The sequence below is a fragment of the Heliangelus exortis genome, chromosome 21 (assembly GCF_036169615.1).
Source record: "Heliangelus exortis chromosome 21, bHelExo1.hap1, whole genome shotgun sequence".
In the NCBI taxonomy this organism is placed as follows: Eukaryota; Metazoa; Chordata; class Aves; order Apodiformes; family Trochilidae; genus Heliangelus; species Heliangelus exortis.
The window spans coordinates 7,392,570-7,411,780 of record NC_092442.1 but is presented as its reverse complement, the minus strand read 5'-3'; the positions used below and the strand labels follow the sequence as shown (position 1 = coordinate 7,411,780).

Sequence of the window (19,211 nt, the reverse complement as noted above, 5' to 3'; positions counted from 1 at the left end):
CTTAAAGGTGCCCTGCAGAGCCTCATATATTCCTGGGAACTTGGACCGAGCAGAAAACACACTAACAGTTGCAAATTATCCACCACTACACCACCATGAGAGGAGCTGTTTACAAGTACCCCTCAGTGACCTGTTGATGGCCAAAGTGTTGAGCTCTGCATCACCCGATTGCTCTGTACTGCACTGGTGTGACACAGCCCTGGATGACTGTTTCTAGCAACACAGAATCATCATGGTTGGAAAGGACCTTCAAGATCATCAAGTCCAACTCTCAGTCCTACACCACCTCAGCCACTAAATCATCCCCTGAAGCCCCACATCTACCCGTGCAGTGCTGCCATTCAAACCTCAGCCTACCCACACAAATTCTGCAGATTTCTTCCCCACAGATCAAACCTCTATCTGCCAATGTCTTTTCCAAGATAAATGATAAACCAGCCTTGGCAGCCCATCATATGGATACTGACAAGAGTATGAGAAATGCTGAGTATTTGGCTTAAGAAACAGAAGTACAGGAAGAAAATATTTTTAACAATGCTACTGTTTAAATAAGAGAGACCATAATTTATTACAGATGTGACCCTTCCAAAACAAAGGGTTTAAATCCTGCTGATGCTATGCAATGACATGGAGTAGAGTGGACTTAATGAAGAATACATCCAAAAGAACTTGTGAAGTGTCCCCTCTTATCCCCTGACATTTTGTACCTCAAAGTATGCACAAATTTTGCTGCTTTTAAGCACTGTTTGCCAGACTTTTCAGTTCTCAGAAGACTTAAAAACTGAGCTACAGAAAAACATTAATCCTTCATCTGAAAACAGACTGAACACTTACACACTTAACATTCAGTTAAATAGTAGCTATTAAACAAGAGAAAATTGCATATAATTTGGACAAGATCTATTAGACTTACAGTCACAACTACAAAGAATGCAGAACATATGTACATGGGGGAAGGATATGTAATGAACTGAACTATTTCAATGCAAATCCTAATTGCAGAGAAACAGAGTGCAACACTGACATGAGAAGGCACTGCAGCTACTGCACAAGGAAAATCCAGGTCAATGAGACAGTTAATACATGACTTGTTAGAAGAGGGGCATGACTTGGCAGGCAGCTGTAATCAAACTGTTTTCATTTAATGCTTCAGTTGGTACAGAAGGATCAAATAACAAAATATTAATCCCAAATCCCATTTCAGTTTCTAAAAGAGTATGACAGTTTCCTGCACTGCCATAAAAATATTTTTTTTCCTTTTAACCCGAACTGATCAAATAAGCATGCACTAGGAAAAAAAGGTGAATATGTGACAAACAAAAACATGCACTTTCTGTTTGCTTTACCATGTTCTGTTTTCTCCTTTTTAAAAAAAGTTGGTGTTGCATCATCAAAACAGTGTTTCCAACATTCAGCAAAGCTGGAATATGGAACTGTGAGCTGGGAGGAACTGCTGTGAGGAACTGTGAGCTGCTTCATGCTGCCATAGTCAAATGCTGGCAACAGGCTGAGTCCTTCAGGCAATACTCAAGGGCAGTGATCAGCTTACCTGGTTGTCTTGGTAACATTGTGGTTGACCCAGGTTGACCAGATCAGTGTGACTTAATCATCCTGAGCAAAGAACTGAACAAGGCTCATTAACCTAGCTTCCTCCACTAAATGGGCTTTCCCAAACTTGTGTGTCTCATGTTCACAACCTTTGGCCTCCCAAAGCATGCAGAGAGTTCTGAGTGTGCAGATCCTGGGACACCCAGGTAACTGACAGCCATTTCCTAAGCACAACAGATCAGTAGGTATTTACTACCTGGGTACTCCCTGTGGTTCACAAGCAGCACTCAGATTATAAACACTGATTTACACTGTGCCAGGATCTCTCAGTGCTGACAGTGTGTTAGTGACAAGTGCAATGTACAGTGCATGTTTCACCTACTGAGTGTGTTTACAGCCACTTACCATAAAGTCTTTCTCTCTGGACATTAATGCAGCTGTGGAGATCATCTGAGACATTAAAACAAGTGGTTCCCTGAGATAATCAGAAGGGATCTGCAGGAAGGGCATTTTCAGCAAGAACCTTGACAGCAGATTCTGCACCTGTTGAAGTCTGACTTGTTCTCCTAGGAGAAGCTGTGTGACAGAATGTTTTGCAGAAGATTTGTATTTATATGCGTGGCTGTCAGTCCTAAATGTTGCTCCTTGTCCTTATAGTAATAACACTGAATGCTCAGTGGAGACATTTTCTACACTGAAATAAATAGAATAAATACAGACTTGAGTTAGCTGCAATGTCACAGTGCATGAATAAAACACATGGATGGATACTCTTGGCTAGTATTCAACAGGGATTTGTTCATTGCTATTGCTATGCAAACTGCATTTTAAATGGAGTGTAGCACTTTAAAAATCCCATTTCTGTCTAACTCCTTATCTATTTATTACCAGTAGCTCCTAGCATTCCACAGATATTTACCTTTCACACAGCACAAAAGAAGAAAACTAGTAATTTCAGAAAATAGGTATGTACAGTTGTAAAACCATAACACTGCATAGAGATCTAGGGGACAGACATTGTATAAAAATTACTCAACATATTTTCATTTCAACTTCAAATAATCTGTATTTTATGTATGTGTTTCTCCAACACTAGACCATCCTTCTTTCATGCTGCAGTGAAACAGACTCCTGGCTCTTCATTTGGTTTTGCAGTTCATATACCCTTTAGAGGAGCTCACAAAATGACTGCCAAACTTCTAACCACGGTCACTTGCTTTATCATCCCAAACAGACAAAGGTTGTTCCAGTTCACTGCTAAGGCACTGAAGCATGTACAGGTCTCATCTGATTACAGAGAGCCTGTAAGGCCCTGAGGCAGCAGGGACTGTCAACACAGCTGTCCCTGTGTGCTAAGACAAATGTTTTGCTGGGCAATCTCTAAATCAAAATGTAAAAATACATCTTCTGAAATGGATTAGGGGTAAGGACAAGGACTGTAAATAGGCCAGGCAGCCAGGGAAGTTTTTAAGGTATTATTAAAGGAGTTTCTCTTGAGCTGCTAGAAAGCACCTTGACCCTGGTGCTGTTTTACAGGTTTAAGTATTCTGAAGCATTTTGTTTCTCTTGTTTCCTCTTGGTAGCAGAAGTATATCTAAATTCACATCTTCTCAGCCTGTCTTGCTTTAGACACAAGACCACACAGAATATGTAAAAAGCTTGCAAAGAAGGGAGGTGCAGAGCTCTGCACACTAATGGCATAATTAGCTTTTGCAAGGAAAGCAGTCTTGCTGCATCAGCACAGAGCAGCTCTCACCTCCATCCATCCAGCTGAGAGGCAGGACAAATGGATTCAGGCACAGTGATCCCTGCCTGGCAGTGGCCCTGGCCAGCAATGCTCACACCCCTCTTCATCCTCTCAAGGCAGGAATTTTAGAATTTCTCACTGTCTCTGCTGAGTAAGAGAATGAATAGAGAATAAAAATAGAATAAAAATGTGCCACTCTGTCCAATCTTTCACTGAAAGATTTCTGAGTCTTATCTAAACATGTGACCCAGCAGCCACCTCCTTCCCTTTGAGGTGGAACAGAAATCATGTATGTGGTTGCATGGGGATGAAGTGATGAGGAGAGAACAGAAAATCCCAGCACCACTGCAGTGAAGAGCAAAAATTCTGCTCCTTGCTGCAGCTCTGCTGAGGGACTGCTCTCTCCTGACACACAGCAATCCTGTCTCCCAGACTTTGTAACCACTGAACAAGACCTGAATTTAAACCCTGAGGGTTAAACATTCCCAAATAAATTACTGTTAATGCACATCACTCTAAGGCCAAACTGGTCGGGGCCACATTGTTTAAACATTAAGTTCTGCAGGTTTACTTCTCTAATCTCGCTCTTTTTTTTCTTTTTAATTAATTTTCTGCTCGTATGTGGCTTAGGAAATGATTGATTCAGTAGATATCTACTCCCACATCTGGGCTTTATTTTTAAAAAGTCACAAAAATGATGAATCTTCTCCTACATAATACCTTATTGCTTCCTATGTCCATGCTTTTGGTGTTTTAATCATAACTAGAGGCTTACACACAGATCTCAGTATGTACAGTTCACTGGATAGGAAAAAAAAAAAAAAAAATTAAGTTGAAGGCTTGCCCAGGCATCTCTTATCACAAAAATCTGAACTTTTATTTTGCTCTGAGTCACTGATAAAAAATTTACTTCATGGAACATTTGAAGGGGGGGGGAGAAGGGAAGCAGAAGAAGAAAGAAAAACAGCCACGTAACTCGGGACCCCTTATCCATCCCATGCCAGTGGGTTTTGGTTCTGCAGTGGAAGATTAGAATTGTAGCTAATTAATTCTTATGATTGATTGTAGTTAGTATCATTGTCATAGATTTTTAAGCTAGCAGGGCCCACTGGGGTCATTATTCTCATCCAGCAGGCTACGTAACACCTCAACGGACCTCATCCAACAATTCTCTTCCCCATGTTGATCCTCCTGTATCCCTATTAAGTCACAAATAGCAATTAGCTCAAGCATCTTAAATATCCATTACCAGGCCTTGTAACATTACTTGTTTTCCAGATTTTTCAAAGTTCCAGAGACTGTGTCCCAAGTATTTTCTAAAGGTCAACATCCCTTGGGAAATGTAGATGTTAATACCAAGCCACTGAACAAAAGACTTCCAAACAAAATGTGAAGAACATCTCCTTACTCCTGTTATTCCCCTGCACATCCCAGGTAGTAGCTCTGGTTCTGGGAGCTGATGCTGAACTGGCCATCTGCAGTTAGAGCTTCTTAGTGTCACTTCAATACATCTGGGAAAACTTCAATGGTTATTTTTGGGCAAAGAATGAATGATTTTGTATCTGACTATAAATGGCTACATGCACTTGTCCTGTATAATAGTTTTTTTGCTATTTACAATTCACTAGGTTGCTAACAGGTTCCCACTTTTAAAAACTGGGAAATATGCAGAGGTGAAGAAATCTGTTCAAGTGGCACAGGCAGCATGCACTGAGCTGGGGTTGGCTTCAAACAAAGGAACCTCGGGGCTCAGAGGTTACTGAATACACAGCCTGGAGCAGTGTGTAATAACCACTGAATCCCTTCCTCTGTTTAAGTGCAGATAATTAAGAGGAAATGGCACAAAGATGAAGCATAAGCAAACTGGATGGTACCTACTGCAGCCATGAGGTTCATTTTACTGGGGTGATAAAGACCTCCTGCTCCCCTTGTGTTTGCCCTCGGATTCTGCTGAGAGGGCAAAAAGAGCCATCAGGCATTATTTTTCCACTACTGAACTGAAGCATGAGAACTCACTCATAGAGACTCAGTATTTGCCCTTGAACTGGTGTGGGCTGCATTTGGCACTCTGGTTTTAGATCAATATATAACCCAGGCGTAATCTTATCTGGCAGGAACAGGGATATTGGGGGGAGGGGGGGGAAACACAGCTCTAGAGGTGAGGAGAGCAGCCCTTCTAAATGTTAATGGGTTAAGAATAGAAAGGTTAAATGCCTGCTTTATCAGAAGGCCCCATGTGCAAACAGGCACCAAGCTGCTGCAATCAGAGCACAAGCTGGGTATAAATGTCAGGAGTTAGTTATTGTAGCTGTAAACACCAAAAGCAGAATGGTGGAATTGGGAAACCTCCCAAGACACTTCTGGTTAATACAGGTCACTGGGAAAGTCCTGGTGCCAAGAGTGGCTGGAGATGAGTATTACAGCTGCTCTGGGATCAGTGTGTGAAGGGCCCAGCAAGGGAAGGAAACTGCCAGTGTCAGCAGAGCCACTGGAGGAGCAGGTACTCAATGTGTTGGGTATCAGACACCCAGTCCTAGCAGAGCACTGCTCCAGGCTGATCATGCAAGAGCACGGGAGCTCTCCTGGAATAAGGATCCATGAGGATGGAAAAGTCCTTCCTTACTTCCCTGTACATAGAAAGGGTACTAAACATAGGAGAGCTGTCTGAGGAGTCTGTACAGAGGGGTCTTCAACTCTGCTCCCCAGTACCTTTTTGAGCATAGTGCATAAAGGATTGGGATGGAATAAGAGAGAAGCCAGCAAAGGAAAAAAAATATACCTCCCTTAAACACTAATACATTTTTAGCCCTCATCTAATTAATCTTCTTATTGGCATCCAGGGAAAGAGATCAAAAGTTGTATCACATTGGACAGTAATCCTCTTGCAGATACAAGCAATCAGTTTGAAGCAACAACTGAGTACACCAACCCACACTGGTGTGTGGAGTTACTACGTGGTGAGTAAATTGTGTGGGACCTACACCTACCATTCACCAGTGCTCTTCAGTCTGGCACCCTTTGCCTGCAAGAAGTTGTCAATAAAATTAATCAACCAACTGATTCCTGTTTTTAAATAAGGTAGGCAGTGAGCAGTCAGGTTTGAGAAGATTGCTGTTCCCTCTCTCCAGGTACAGGGGCTGCCCCAGGAGCTGGCTGCCTGAGTCTGGGAAACAAATAACCTGGAACAGTTCCCTCTAATGGCAGGACAAAGCACCATTCTTGTCAGCCTGTTCCCAGCTGTTAACAACTTACCAGAGAAGAGGGTTCATTACTGGTTAAAACACTAATAAGGAATAACAACTACAAATAATTCAAGCCTAAATATATTTTGTCCCACAAAAGGGATAAACAGGGTTTGTGCTCATAGCTCAAAGACCATATTCTAGCCATTAAACAGCTACTTTAATTGGTGAAGATAAAGTTATATTTCAAAACAAATAATGTGCCTGTAAAAAGCCACTGTTTTAGTTTAGTGCCTTCATGTTTGCTCCACAAAGTGACTGCTCTGTAGTTAACTGAGTGGCTTCTGACCCAGCTGTAGGGGAGAAGAGCACAACCTGCTGAAATCTGCAGGCTGCATCCTTTATGCAGCTGAGCTCCCAAATGGGCACAAGTGCCTCATTTTGTACACCAGCACCACTCAGCATCTGTTTATCCCGCAGTCTCCTGCAAGCATCTGTTCATTTGTTGGCACACTCTGCAGTACCAACCTCATTTTCAGTCTAGAAACTCTCAAGTTCATTCATTTGAAAGAGCACAAACATACAGCAGCATTTTTCATACACATGGCAATATTGAGTGCTATTGACAGCTGCTGTTTCAACCCAGAAGTTACTGCATATTCAGTGATGGTTCTGATCTCCTAATGATTTGGGATGTTTTCTGGCTTCTTTTGGAGAAGAAAAAGCGTTTAAAACTATGTAGGATTTTATCCTTTTTTCACAACAAGAATGACCAAAATTATTTGTCCTATGAGATACATCCCTAAGCTTCAAATGGCTGTGAGCCTCAAGAGATATAATATACACTCTGGAGAGCCACTACAGGAGAGACAATGTCTTTTCCATTTGTCATTTCTTGAGATAAGACTTTAATTCAACTGAGTTCAATTTAGGGAGTAAGAAAAATCACTCAAGTCTTGCAACATAGTGGCATTTTCTGAGTTGCTACAAATTGGAATGAAATCATTCATCACTGCTGAGCGAAGCTGCAGAGATTCTCCTACAAGCCCTTTTGTTTCAGTATGTGGCAATTTTCAGAACGCTGCCTCAGCTTGGATGCTCACTGTGGGTATGTGTCTGCCTGCTACAAGTCCTCTCTGCTCTCATTCTGATGTTCACTGTCATTTGCTTGGCTCTAAGTCACAGATGCCAACAGTGTAAAAGCACGAGGGTATTACAGAAAAAGCAACTTCCTTCACCTCTACTTAACATGTTTATATTTCAAAAGATTATTATATGCACCCATTTATACAGATGAAACTATTTAAAGATTCAAAGGCAATGGACAACTAAAATATACACCCTAGCACAACATTAAAAGCAAGCTCAAGAGAGACCACATATAATTTTCTGGCTTGTATTATTTCTATGCTGTCATCATTTTGAGGTATGTGATATGTTGCTCTTTGGTTTAAACCCAAGAATGGCATTTGAATTTTTACCATAATAAAGCTTCTCAACAGACTGCATTTTCATTATTCTGTGCATGTAAGCCACAAGGATATTTTTCCTCCCTAAATGTCCAGTCTGCAGGGAATGGTTGTGAAACTCCATTATTTCCAGGAATTGCTGGCAACCTTATCCTGTCTGTTCTTCTCACTACTGCCTGTATTTTCCTTGTTCAGCTTTAAAAGCCAAACTTGGTTTGCAAAAATGTCTGGGTTTCTCTATGCCAGAACTGAAAGAAGACTACAACAGGACAGAATCAAATAATTTTGTTATGCTGAAAATCCAGTAACTCACATTAAAGCTTGTAAAACAACAAGAATGTTAAACTGGAAATAGAATTTACCTAGATGTTATCAGTAGCCTTTTACCCTTACCTGTTCCCTATGATCAAAACAAAGTAGGCTTTTTACATCAAAAGTATTTGGATTTCCACTATTCAGTAAGGTCAAAATAATCTGTAAAGAAAGGCAGCCTGAATTCCCCAATATGTGTGATATCTGCCACAATTTGGTATTCAATGGGCAGGGGTAAAGAACACAAACATCTATTCTCAGTCTCTCACTTGAGGGTACATGGTCAAGAGAGCTGGAAGCAATGAAAAAAAGATTCTGGATTATTTAAATCTTTCATTAGTCACGATGGTCCAAAAGTCATAATGGAAAACTCCCCATCTGCAGGACCATGCTGTGATCTCAGCCACACACAGCAGTAGCTTCAGAGAAAGCAAGGGAATAACTCCAAATTTACTTTGGCAGATCAAGATCAGAATCTGACCACATCCAAACGAAAACGAAAGAAGGCTACAGGCTGTGAGCAGAACCATCAGGGGATGGGGTGTGAAAACAATGAAGATCTCAGCAATTCTGATGCACTTCACTGACTGAAAAGATTCCAGGCCTATTGTTCCCCATTCTCCAAAATATGTTGGGTTTCATTCTGTGCTGCTGAGGCACTGCTTACACACAGCTCTGAAAACATATCTAGCAAACTCACAACTGCCTGAGCTGCTTGGGCTAAATATTCTCTTGCACTGAATTTGGGAAATTCTCTTGCACTGAATTTGTAAGGTACAGAGCAATGTCTGAGGGCTGCTTTCTGGGAAGAGGAAATCGACCATACACAATGTCAACCAAGTTCATTCCTAAATGCAAACCACATTGGGCTGGTGAGCACAATAATAAAAACCTGCTGACCTAGTTTCCTGCAGAACAAAATCCTCTGTCTTCCCTCCTCTCATGCCAAACCTAAATCAGAGCTCCTGCTTTGGAGAAAGAAATTAACCCTTTGGCTAGCAAGGAAAATTCTAATCATGATCCTTAAGACTTGTAGAGCATTTCAGACCATTAGAATAGTATGTAAACAGTAACTGGTCCACCCTCACAACTCTGCAAAAGGCAGAGCATGAAAGTAAAACAGAGAAGATCAGAGACCTTAACAAAGTTCAGCAGAAAATGAAAACCTCTTCCTTCAAAAGGATTTTGAAGTGTGAAGATCTGTGCTCTAAGCACTTTGCTTGGTGACCCTTCTTCATTTGCTGTATGCAATTATGAAACCTTCATTCATGCTGTGGCAAAAACATAACAGCACAGCTCAGCTTTTTGAAAAACTGCATCAAACCACTCAAGAAAGGACTATTGTTCTTCCCAAATTTTGCAATGTCAACTTGGAAGTCCATTTCTGGTAGATGAGAGTGGATTGTATTTGCTCCAAGTGTTTGGCAAAAGCATTCACTTCTAATGGCTTCACTTCCTCAGTGATGCAATGTTTCATTTGAAGGGATGCCTGGGGGAACTTCAGAATGGACACAGAATGCAAATATAACAGGGCATGTCACAACAAACTCAGCCAAAAAAATACAAATGGGAATTCTCTTGCTGTATGATGCTTCCAAAGCCCCCTGCAGTCAGCTAGAAGCACCTGGGGAGTCTCAGACTCTGGAGAACTGAGAACACCTTTGCTGGGTCAGAATGATGCTGTCAACTGGAGGAGCTTTCAATCATCTCTCAAACAGGGTTTTATTCATGGGAAGGGTGGAGATAACAAACACTTTGTCTCAGTGCTTTCCAAGCAGTGTTTTACAAGGAGGTGCCCAAAGTGCAACCTGCAAGTGAAATTGTTAACACAGCCCTGCACTGCAGCCAGGGCTTTCAGAAAGAAGATCCCACAGTAAATAGAGTTTCATCATGCACTGCTCCCTTATCAACTGAGGCAGTGTTGCCTACACCAGGACCTGAAACCTCTGCATCCCCACATGCTCCACCAATTGGTCTCTGTGGTCACAGACAGCACTGCAAAGGTTGTCACAACTATGTCTGTTCTCTGGATGCTGAATATTCACAGATGAGCTCCATAAATGCTTTTGCTCCAGCTCTGAAATGAGTTGGAGAAAAGTCTGTGTTCTCACAGACTTATTACCATCATTGGTCAGGGTTAGAAATGTGATGATGGAAAAAAAAGCATCTTATTCATCCTATCTGGTCCCTGAGGGGTTATGAGTTGTATATGCTTATTTTATTGACACAAACAAGTCTTAACTTCTATTGTCTTGCAGAGGAAGAGCTGGCTGAATTCAATTCTGGCTCACACATCATCTGCAATTCCAGCCAAATCTCAGCCACACAACTTTTATTACTGGGAGGATGTCAGAGGCAAAAGACACAGCTGGATATTCATGTCCCAGACTGAGTTTTGCTGTGCTGGCAGTTAGACAAACCAGCTTTTGATTTGTATGTAAACAGAGCCAATCTGAACTGGAAGGTCATTAAGAGAAAACACATTTTACACAACAGCCATTTTATGGTTGCTTTTCCAACTTTCCCCACACTAACATTTTTTTAAAACAAGACTTTGTCTTCTCCTATTGACTGTTTCAATGATAATTTCTGGTCCTACTGAAGCCTATGGCCAACCCCCACTGATTTTGATGGACCAGAAGGGGGCTCTGAGGAAAAAAAGAAAGACATTAAAGATTCTACAGTTCCAGTTCTACCATCTATGTGGATGAATTGGGTTGATGTAGTCACAAAACATATCTTGTGTTAAAAGCACAAAATTCCTAAGTCTACATCCTCACAGAAATTCCACTGAGTCTTTACAGTGTCTGCAGTCTGACGGCCTTTGACATTACCCCTTGTAATTGAAAACATTCTGTCCTTAATGAGCCTAATAAAAGCCCTGCTCCCAAAGCTCAGATATTGATTATTCCATAAATTTTCTAGTGGATTTCTGAACTAGCAAAGTTAGATGAAGGGAACAGGGCTAAACCAACAACTGGTTTTAGTGTCACAAGGTCTTTGACACTGAAACTTCTTGACTCCCAGGCAACATGGAGGAAATTACTGCAATTACCTCCAACAGAAGTATGAGTACAGTTACACTTGCTGCAGGAGCAACCCAGTACAGCCAGGATCCTGACCTTCAGGAAAGCCAGGGATTGATGTAACTGCATTTCTCTAGACTGAATCCCAAAGGGGAGATGCCCCAAGAGAGGCTGCAAATCCCCTTCCTCTTTTCTAGCACAGTAATTACCTGACACACAGAAAATGCAACTACATTGCAGATGCAAGGGGATGACGTTTCCAAACCATGTTACAGTCTCAGATCTCCCAGCTTTCTTTTAACTGAGGCACCCCTCATTTCATGCCGGAGCTACAGATGAAACAGGATCAGGAGAACCCACAGAGCAACCACGCAGCTCCCGTGAACGCGGCGCTAACGCCCGACCCGTCCTTGTGAGGTCTCTCAGTGCTCCCAACAGAAACAGGAATAGCATTTCCCTGAGTAAGCTGAGAAGAATGCAGAGTTCAAAAGCTGAATCCATGTTAAATTTTTTTTTTTTTCTGTTTATTCCTCCTCTTTGATTAAGGCACTGTGACTATCTGGTGTACATCACTCTTTTAGGGACAGGGATGACCTTTTGCTCTTATAAAAGCCCTACAAGCAGCAGCAAGGCCTCTGCAGCTGCAGGTTAAACTGAGCAACTGGGCTATTAAAGCAGGGAACCTTCCAGGGGCAGAGGGGAAATGACTGTCATTCTCCATGAGTTCCTCAGGGTGTCTGTTGGCACAACCACATTGCATTGTTCCACTGCAGAACTGGCAAAAGAAATAGGTTGTTAGAGTTTGTCATGTTTAAGGGGGGAGTCTTGGGTGTAACTGTTGAGAACAGCTTTGATCTAATGACCTTATATTTCTATGATGGTAGCTCACTAGCATCGTGAAGAAAGTCCATCCAAAATATTTTAATATGAAACCCTGAATGTATGTTCCAGCAAACCCAAAGACACTTCCTGCTGCATGGGCACAAGTGATCCAGTTACAGAATGGCTCCAATCTCAGCAGAACTGTTTGTGTTACCAGGAGACAGCAAAGCTGGGACATGAACCACCCACAAACGCAGCATGGGTCATTGAAGCCTTCTTTACTCCAAAGAAGATGCCTGTCTAACATATGCAGGGGACTTTTAAAAGCCTTTATTCTTAAAGAAAGAATAGTAAAAGGCATTTCTGAAGGTATGAACTAAGAAAGAATAAAAAAAATCATGACTTTCAGTGGATTTTCCTGTTGTAGTGTATTGGCCAGTTTTCCCAGACTCCTGAAACACAGTTATTATGGCACAGCCTTATTTCTTTTCTTTCTCTCAGCTTACCAGTGCTGATGGTTTTTATGTTGAATCAAACCTGCATGAGCTGTGGTGGGTGGGATCCCTATTCTCATATTTCATGTTTTGAGATCAGTATTTCATGCTTTATATTCTGCTAAAATAATCTTGAGCACTGAAAGTAGAAATCTCAGTGCTTAGTATTTTGATTTGATTTCCATAAAGACAGTTTGTCCTTTAGCAGTACTCCTTCACTTCCCCCTGCATTTATTCAGAGCCTTTGGCTTCTCTGGCCAGACTCTTGCTCTTAATCAAACCCTGCTGTGACTTCACTGAGGTGGTTTGACAGGTCCCTGTTGACATCTGAAGGAGAACCCCTGAATGTTTTGAAAAGGACCATTGCTCTACAGAGGTGATCTGGGGGACATGCCCCCTTAGCACTGAAAGGATCATTTTTCCCTTTCACCACAGACCCTTCCCCCTTTTTGTACAGCAAGGAAGTTAATTATGCCAGAAAGGCCCTGGCTCACAGAAGCCTCAGGGAAGCAATAGGGCAAATTTCCGTATTGAGGAAAGTATCTAATTAAAGAGAAAATAGCCAACCCTAACTTACTGCAATAAAAACCTTTGTTTCAGAAAGCAGCTTTCCTAGAGGGCAGAGAGACATCTCAACCCCCACGAGAATTTCCTCTTAAATTATTGCATTAGAACAACACATAAAAGCAGAAGCTGGAAGGCAGACTTTGATACAAACCTTTTTATAAAGTGTTCTGACGTCCTAAAACATCAGCATGAGCTGCCATGTGGTAAACATTTTGGAAGACTTATTTATTTAGAAATGTATGCAAAAAATAGGTGGCTAAATGTCTTATTGTCTTGTCAGAAAGACAACAATTTAAATTTCAAGACTTATACTAAACAGGAGTGAAATATGGCTATGGTTATTACATAAATACCAAGACACCCACCTGAGTGATGAAGGCTTCATGCCTTCTTGTAATGGTAAAATGTGTTGGTGTTCAGGATGATTATGAGGATGTTTGATTTAAAAACATGTAGATTGCTTTCCCTGTAATACACACTAAATGTGCAATCAATTTACATCAATTTTCTGGTGCCACAGATGCCATTGGTATGTAAAGAAAATGCTGCAAAAAATAAACACCTCTACAAAATTGCTGGGAAAAGTAGGATGAAGAGAATCCTATTATTCACTGCTGAAACATGCAGCTCTTCCAGAATGAAGCATGGCTGCAATTTGAACCAGCACACAGATCAGCTCTTCAGCTTTATCAATAAAATAAAATATCAAACTACGATACCACGAGGAACTTAATAAGAAAAAACCATAACTAATTACAAGTATTTCAGAAAAAATATAACTATTAAATACTGATCCCAAAATAAGAAATACAAGAACAGAGAAAAGAGAAACATTGGGGAATATCACCTTTCTGATCAGGAACACTAAGATTAATACCTTAAAAAAAAAACCCAACACCTAACATTCAGGAAGATGACACAGGTCTGCAAATGAATGAGTCAGAAACTGGTATGAAATCTCTGCTGGCTTTGTCACCAGGCTTCACTGAGGCCAGGATTTCCTCTCTGCTCTGCTCCTCATACCCTCTGTTTTCAGACAAGCTTTCTCAACTGCAGTACAAATCCTCACTACAGAGCTTGCTGCATCAGCTCTCACACACTTAGTGCATTCCAATCAAAAAAGCCATCAGCAAACCACCTGAGGACAGGAAAATCAGAGTGGATCAATGGGATACACTTCTTGATTGTCTGTCTATGTGTATTGAAACACTAACAAAAAGATTTAGATTTCCAGCTACGTATTTTGTTCTCTGGACAGTCTGAGTGGTTTTGTATCTTTCTGGTCACTGCAATCAGACACAGCCACTATTTATTTAGGGATATATTTTCCCCATGACTTTACAGACTCAATTCCCTGACATGGGGAAGGAGGTTTCTTAGAAGTGAAACAGGAGAAAGTGTAATAAAGTTTATTTACCTTGTTGGGAGAAAAAAAGAAACCCAACAGCAAAGAATCATATGAGAAAAAAAAAAGAATCTGAGCCTCTCTGCATTCTCTTCTCATACTTGCAGACAGCCTGTGATTCTGCATGGACAGAGGTCCTCTCTCTGCATTGTCTAATCAGAGCCCTTTTGGACTTAAATGGAATTAGTAATAATAAAAAAGCAATGGAGTGCAATTTCCATGGAAACTTGGAAACACATGTAAGGTAATTTGCAGTAAGCCCTTGTACTGTGAATGGAAAATTTTACAGTTTACACAAATCTCAGCTATTATTTTCTTGGCAGTGCAAACCTGGGCCAAATATTTTCTGTCATATTAGAGTTGTAAGTAGTCAGGTTTGCTTTCTGTGCACAAAAGCTTCAGAAGCTGCAATAAAATGCCTGATACTTTACATGAACCCAAAACCAGTATTAGAAAAAAAAAATAAATAAAAAATTATTTGGGCTTTCTTTTTGTTTGTTCACTTCAGAAAGTGAAAATGGCTTAGAAAACATCTCCTGTTTACATCATGTTACAGACCAATAAACTGCCAGAGCATTGGCAGGTGTGCCCAGTATTAATGGGACCTTATACAAACTCTTCATATTAGACCAATTAAGATACTAATTCCTGGTTTTCCATTTACTATAAGACGTATCTTTCTCACTCAGGACCATGTACTCACAGATTAATTACCTACAGAAAGCTTGCTCAGATATAGGTCCTGACAACCCATACTTACATGGAACCATGGCAATGATTTGTGACATGAGAACTGGTTTTGGAGCTGTGACAATTACAAGCCAGCTCAGAGGACAGCTCTGAAAATCTGGAACCTGACTTATACCATTCACAAGCAAGAAGAGTCCAACACTCTGATCTAAATATTATAGGAACATGCTCAGCTCCCTTACAGTAACTGGGAGCTGTGTGATCATCCATGTCCCTTTCCTCTCCTGGACATGCCCTCTACAGCAAAGAAATTTCCTGTGGGAGATTCCTGTGGACTTCCAGTCTCTGAAATGTGGGTACAGTTTGGGACCACATTAGTGCAGAAGATTTGTCTTTAACTGAGGTAACAACCACAGCAACATCAAACATCTGCAGGTGCAAAGATGTTGCCTGTCAGAGGCTGAACTCCTCCTGCCCCAGGAATCCTGGCTGTGTTTGAGGGAGTCATTGTTTGAGGCAGGGGAGTGCTTAGTAAGGATTTGGGCTTCAACACAGATTTCACCACAGGTTGACTGACTGGAGCTTTCTCTTTACAGGTTCACACAAAATTCAAAATGTCACCTGCCTGGCCAAGTGAGATCACAGAGCAAGTCACTCACCCTGCTTTTCAAATGCATTTCCCCTTTTACATCTTGAAAATTCTACTCACTCACTCACAGACCATGCAAAGAGGAAGCAGCATGACTCAGCTCCACACTACAATGGCTGGAGCAGATCCAGACCCAGCAATCCTGCAGACTTTCCCTACCAAAATACAAGTCTGCAGCTTGGATAATGTACAGCATCCAATGTTTGCCTAAGAAATGTTAGATGGGCAGAGTGCCAGCTGCAGTCCTTAACCAAGTCCTTTACATCAATGGAAAATTATCTTCCAAAGAGTTAAAAAGGGAACAAAAAAAGCTGAAGGGCTCTGATTTTAAAGAGTCCTTATGGAAGACAACATGCTGTAGAGGAACACCCTCCTGACCTGTATTGGGTAGAGATGAATTTACATGGAAGTTGAGCAGAAGAGAACATAGTAACTTAGCAAGCTTCACAGCTTGCCATACAGGGAAATATTTTGGACATATTTCTCTAAGTTACAGAATATACAAAATAACAGAGGCACAGGAAAGCTTCTGAACTTTAGGAGTCCAGGAAGTCTAGGCATGTTTCAAGAACCCTGAGTACCACTGCTTTGTCTAAAACACTGTAAAAGAGTACTCTAAAAATCAGCTACTGTAAAAATTCACTATCATCTAGAAATTACTCCTGACACTCTACCATTTTGCTAACACCAGATCCACAGAATGCACTGTAAACACATTTACCTTAACTGAAACTCTCAGCAAATTTGAACAAGAATTTCACTTCAGTTCACTCACTGAATGCACAGCAGAGTTGAACAGTTTGATGGTTATCTCATAGCAATCTAACCTCAGAGATAAAGAACTCAGTTCCAAACCTCTTTATTAGAATGATGCTGCACATCCTAGTCTGTGCCCAAGCTCTGGGCAATGGGATGGATCTGTCTTTTCAGGCACTGCCTTCACTGGGGGAAATCACATCCCAGTCATTACTCACATAAGGATGGGTAATACTAGTAATGAAAATAATCAGGAGCCATGATCCAAGCTATTTCTCTGAAATGGCCCCCACCTTCCTACAGAGCAAATTGGAGAATTACTTGCAAAAATCAGTCCTCTGGGCTATGTACACAGGGGGGGACTGAGCAGTATCAGGAAACTTGCATCACATACAAACCAACCTCACGTTGTGTTAGAAGATGAAGGGCAGCAGGGCTCATTTCAAAAGATGGTTCATCAAGCAGACTTTATGCTTAGCAAAGCTTAGCAGCTTTTTTCCTTCTCCCTCCCCAAAATGTTTTGGGCATTGTCATATGATTGTACTATGAAACTTGAAGTTATCCCAAACCAGTTCATGAGAAGAGAACAGAAACATCTATTTTCATTCCAAAGGAAAAACAACTCCTAAGCTGTTTTCCTAAGTGAGCTGAAAACTTGGAGAGAAACCTCAAGCTAAAAAAAGCAAAGGACTCAAGAAGATTCATATTCCGGACTGTGGTTTCTGTTGCTTTAGCTCAAGGGAAAATATGTTCTTGGGAAAAAGGCCTGCCTGGAGCCAGATTTTTTTCAACTCTGACTTTTCTAGTTGGCTTGGCTTTAAATCAGCATGTTGCTATTCAAGTTACTTCTTCTTATACAAAAATATTCTTTATGGGCTGTGTGATAGTGCTGTGTTTCCTAGCAATCAGCATCGAGTTCATCTCCTCTCAGCTTTGGAGGGACAGTGACCAAGCAACAGAAGAGGCCTTTACAATGTTAGTTCTGAGCTGCACAGATTCAGTGTGATTCTTCCCAGGAGAGATTTAATTAATGAATTCCATAACAAAGTGTCAGCTTTATCACGTGCCTTTGCACCTACACACAGCTAAAGAAAACATCACCTCTTAGAAAACCAGAACTCTTGCATGGCTTAATTTGAAAGAATGTTACTGTCATGTTATTATGGAGTGTTGTTAATACTGCAACTCTATTGTCTTTAGAGACAAAATGGATAACAAATATAACACAACTCCACACCATCCTGTAAATACTGGCAAATAGAGACATAGATAAATACTGGTAAATAGAGACAAGTCTGCCACAGGCAGTTGAGAGAATTTGTAATTGAGTAGCAGTGCAACAAGTGCAACAAAATGTGATCATGCTGCCCAAACACTCTGTGCCCCCAACAAGAGCAGTTATCATCATCCTAAATGCTGTAGCAACAGGCCCTAACTTTGGGATTATGCTCCTTCTTATACACTTGCAGCATCTTCTGCATTAATTAGAGTCATGGTAGGAGTTAACAAACAAGTCAATATGGTCTTTTTTGAGATCCTTCAAGACTTTTTGGAATGACACTGTAAGCTTTAACTGAAGCTCAAAGTGCACTTCACCCCCTATTTCAAAGAGCAAGGAAATTTCTGCTGTAAATGAAATGCAGTTACCTGTGATCAAGGACTGTGACAGCAGAAGCAGGAATCCCCAGAAGGAAACAGCTCTGTTCCAGCTCTTTCTTGCGAATCTCTCCTTGGTTGTAATAATTTCCTGCAAACAGCAAACAAGCAACATTGTCTAACAGTTTAGTTCAGTATCAGAATTTACTGTGCCTAATCAGATCAGTGGTTCAGACACTCCAGTACCCTCATTCTAAGAATGGCCAAAGTTAAATGCTTCTGCTAAAGGCATGGGATATCTTCCAGAAAACCATTCTGGAATAACCTGCTTGGGAAGCTGCTTCTATCCACCTTTTGGCTAGCAGTTGCCTCATTCCTTGAAATATCAACGTTTCTAGCTCTTCAGAATTTTTTGTTTGAGCTTTTTGCTTTGTTTTGGATATGCCTGATCCACGTTTGGACATACTTAATTTTTTAGCAAGATTTCATCTCTCTTTTGGTGAATTCCAAAGGCTGACTACACTTTGTGGGGGGGAAGAAAGTCTTCTCATATGCATATAGATGAACTCACTGCTGCTGTTTTATCTGAAGTCACTGATACACTACAAAAACAACTGAGCAAGACTTTTTCATAAACATGGGAGGAACTGCCTTTGCAGTGAGGTGACCAAAAGTTGTTACCACTGGCAAATTTCCAGATTGTCTCTGTGAAAGAGGTTTGTGGGAATCTCAGTCTTTTTTTTTTTTTTTTTTTTTTTTTTTAAAAAAAAAAAAAACAAAAAAAAAGCAAGTATTCAGAACAAATCAGTAGTAATTAATCTCCTTAGGAAGGGCCAAAGAGTCACCTCTCCTTCATTATTAGACATCCTGCTGTGAAATTCTCCCCATCCTCTTCACAGAGCCAAGCTGAACAGCAAGTCCAAAGCACTTGGACTGGATCTGTTAAGG

The 19,211-nt window shown here is 41.0% G+C and overlaps 1 protein-coding gene across 11 annotated transcripts in view; it reads right to left on the bottom strand.

Moving 5' to 3' along the window:
* PIGL (phosphatidylinositol glycan anchor biosynthesis class L) overlaps window positions 1-19,211 on the bottom strand; it is a 64,421-nt gene that overhangs the window by 41,804 nt on the left and 3,406 nt on the right. For all 11 annotated transcript variants that reach the window (XR_011730050.1, XR_011730048.1, XR_011730049.1 and 8 more), the window contains exon 2: window positions 18,315-18,414. Coding sequence is in view for 6 of the 11 variants with exons in the window: in XM_071764911.1 (XP_071621012.1) it covers window positions 18,315-18,414 (100 nt within the window). In the remaining 5 variants the exon portion in view is untranslated. The remainder of the gene's footprint in view (window positions 1-18,314; window positions 18,415-19,211) is intronic.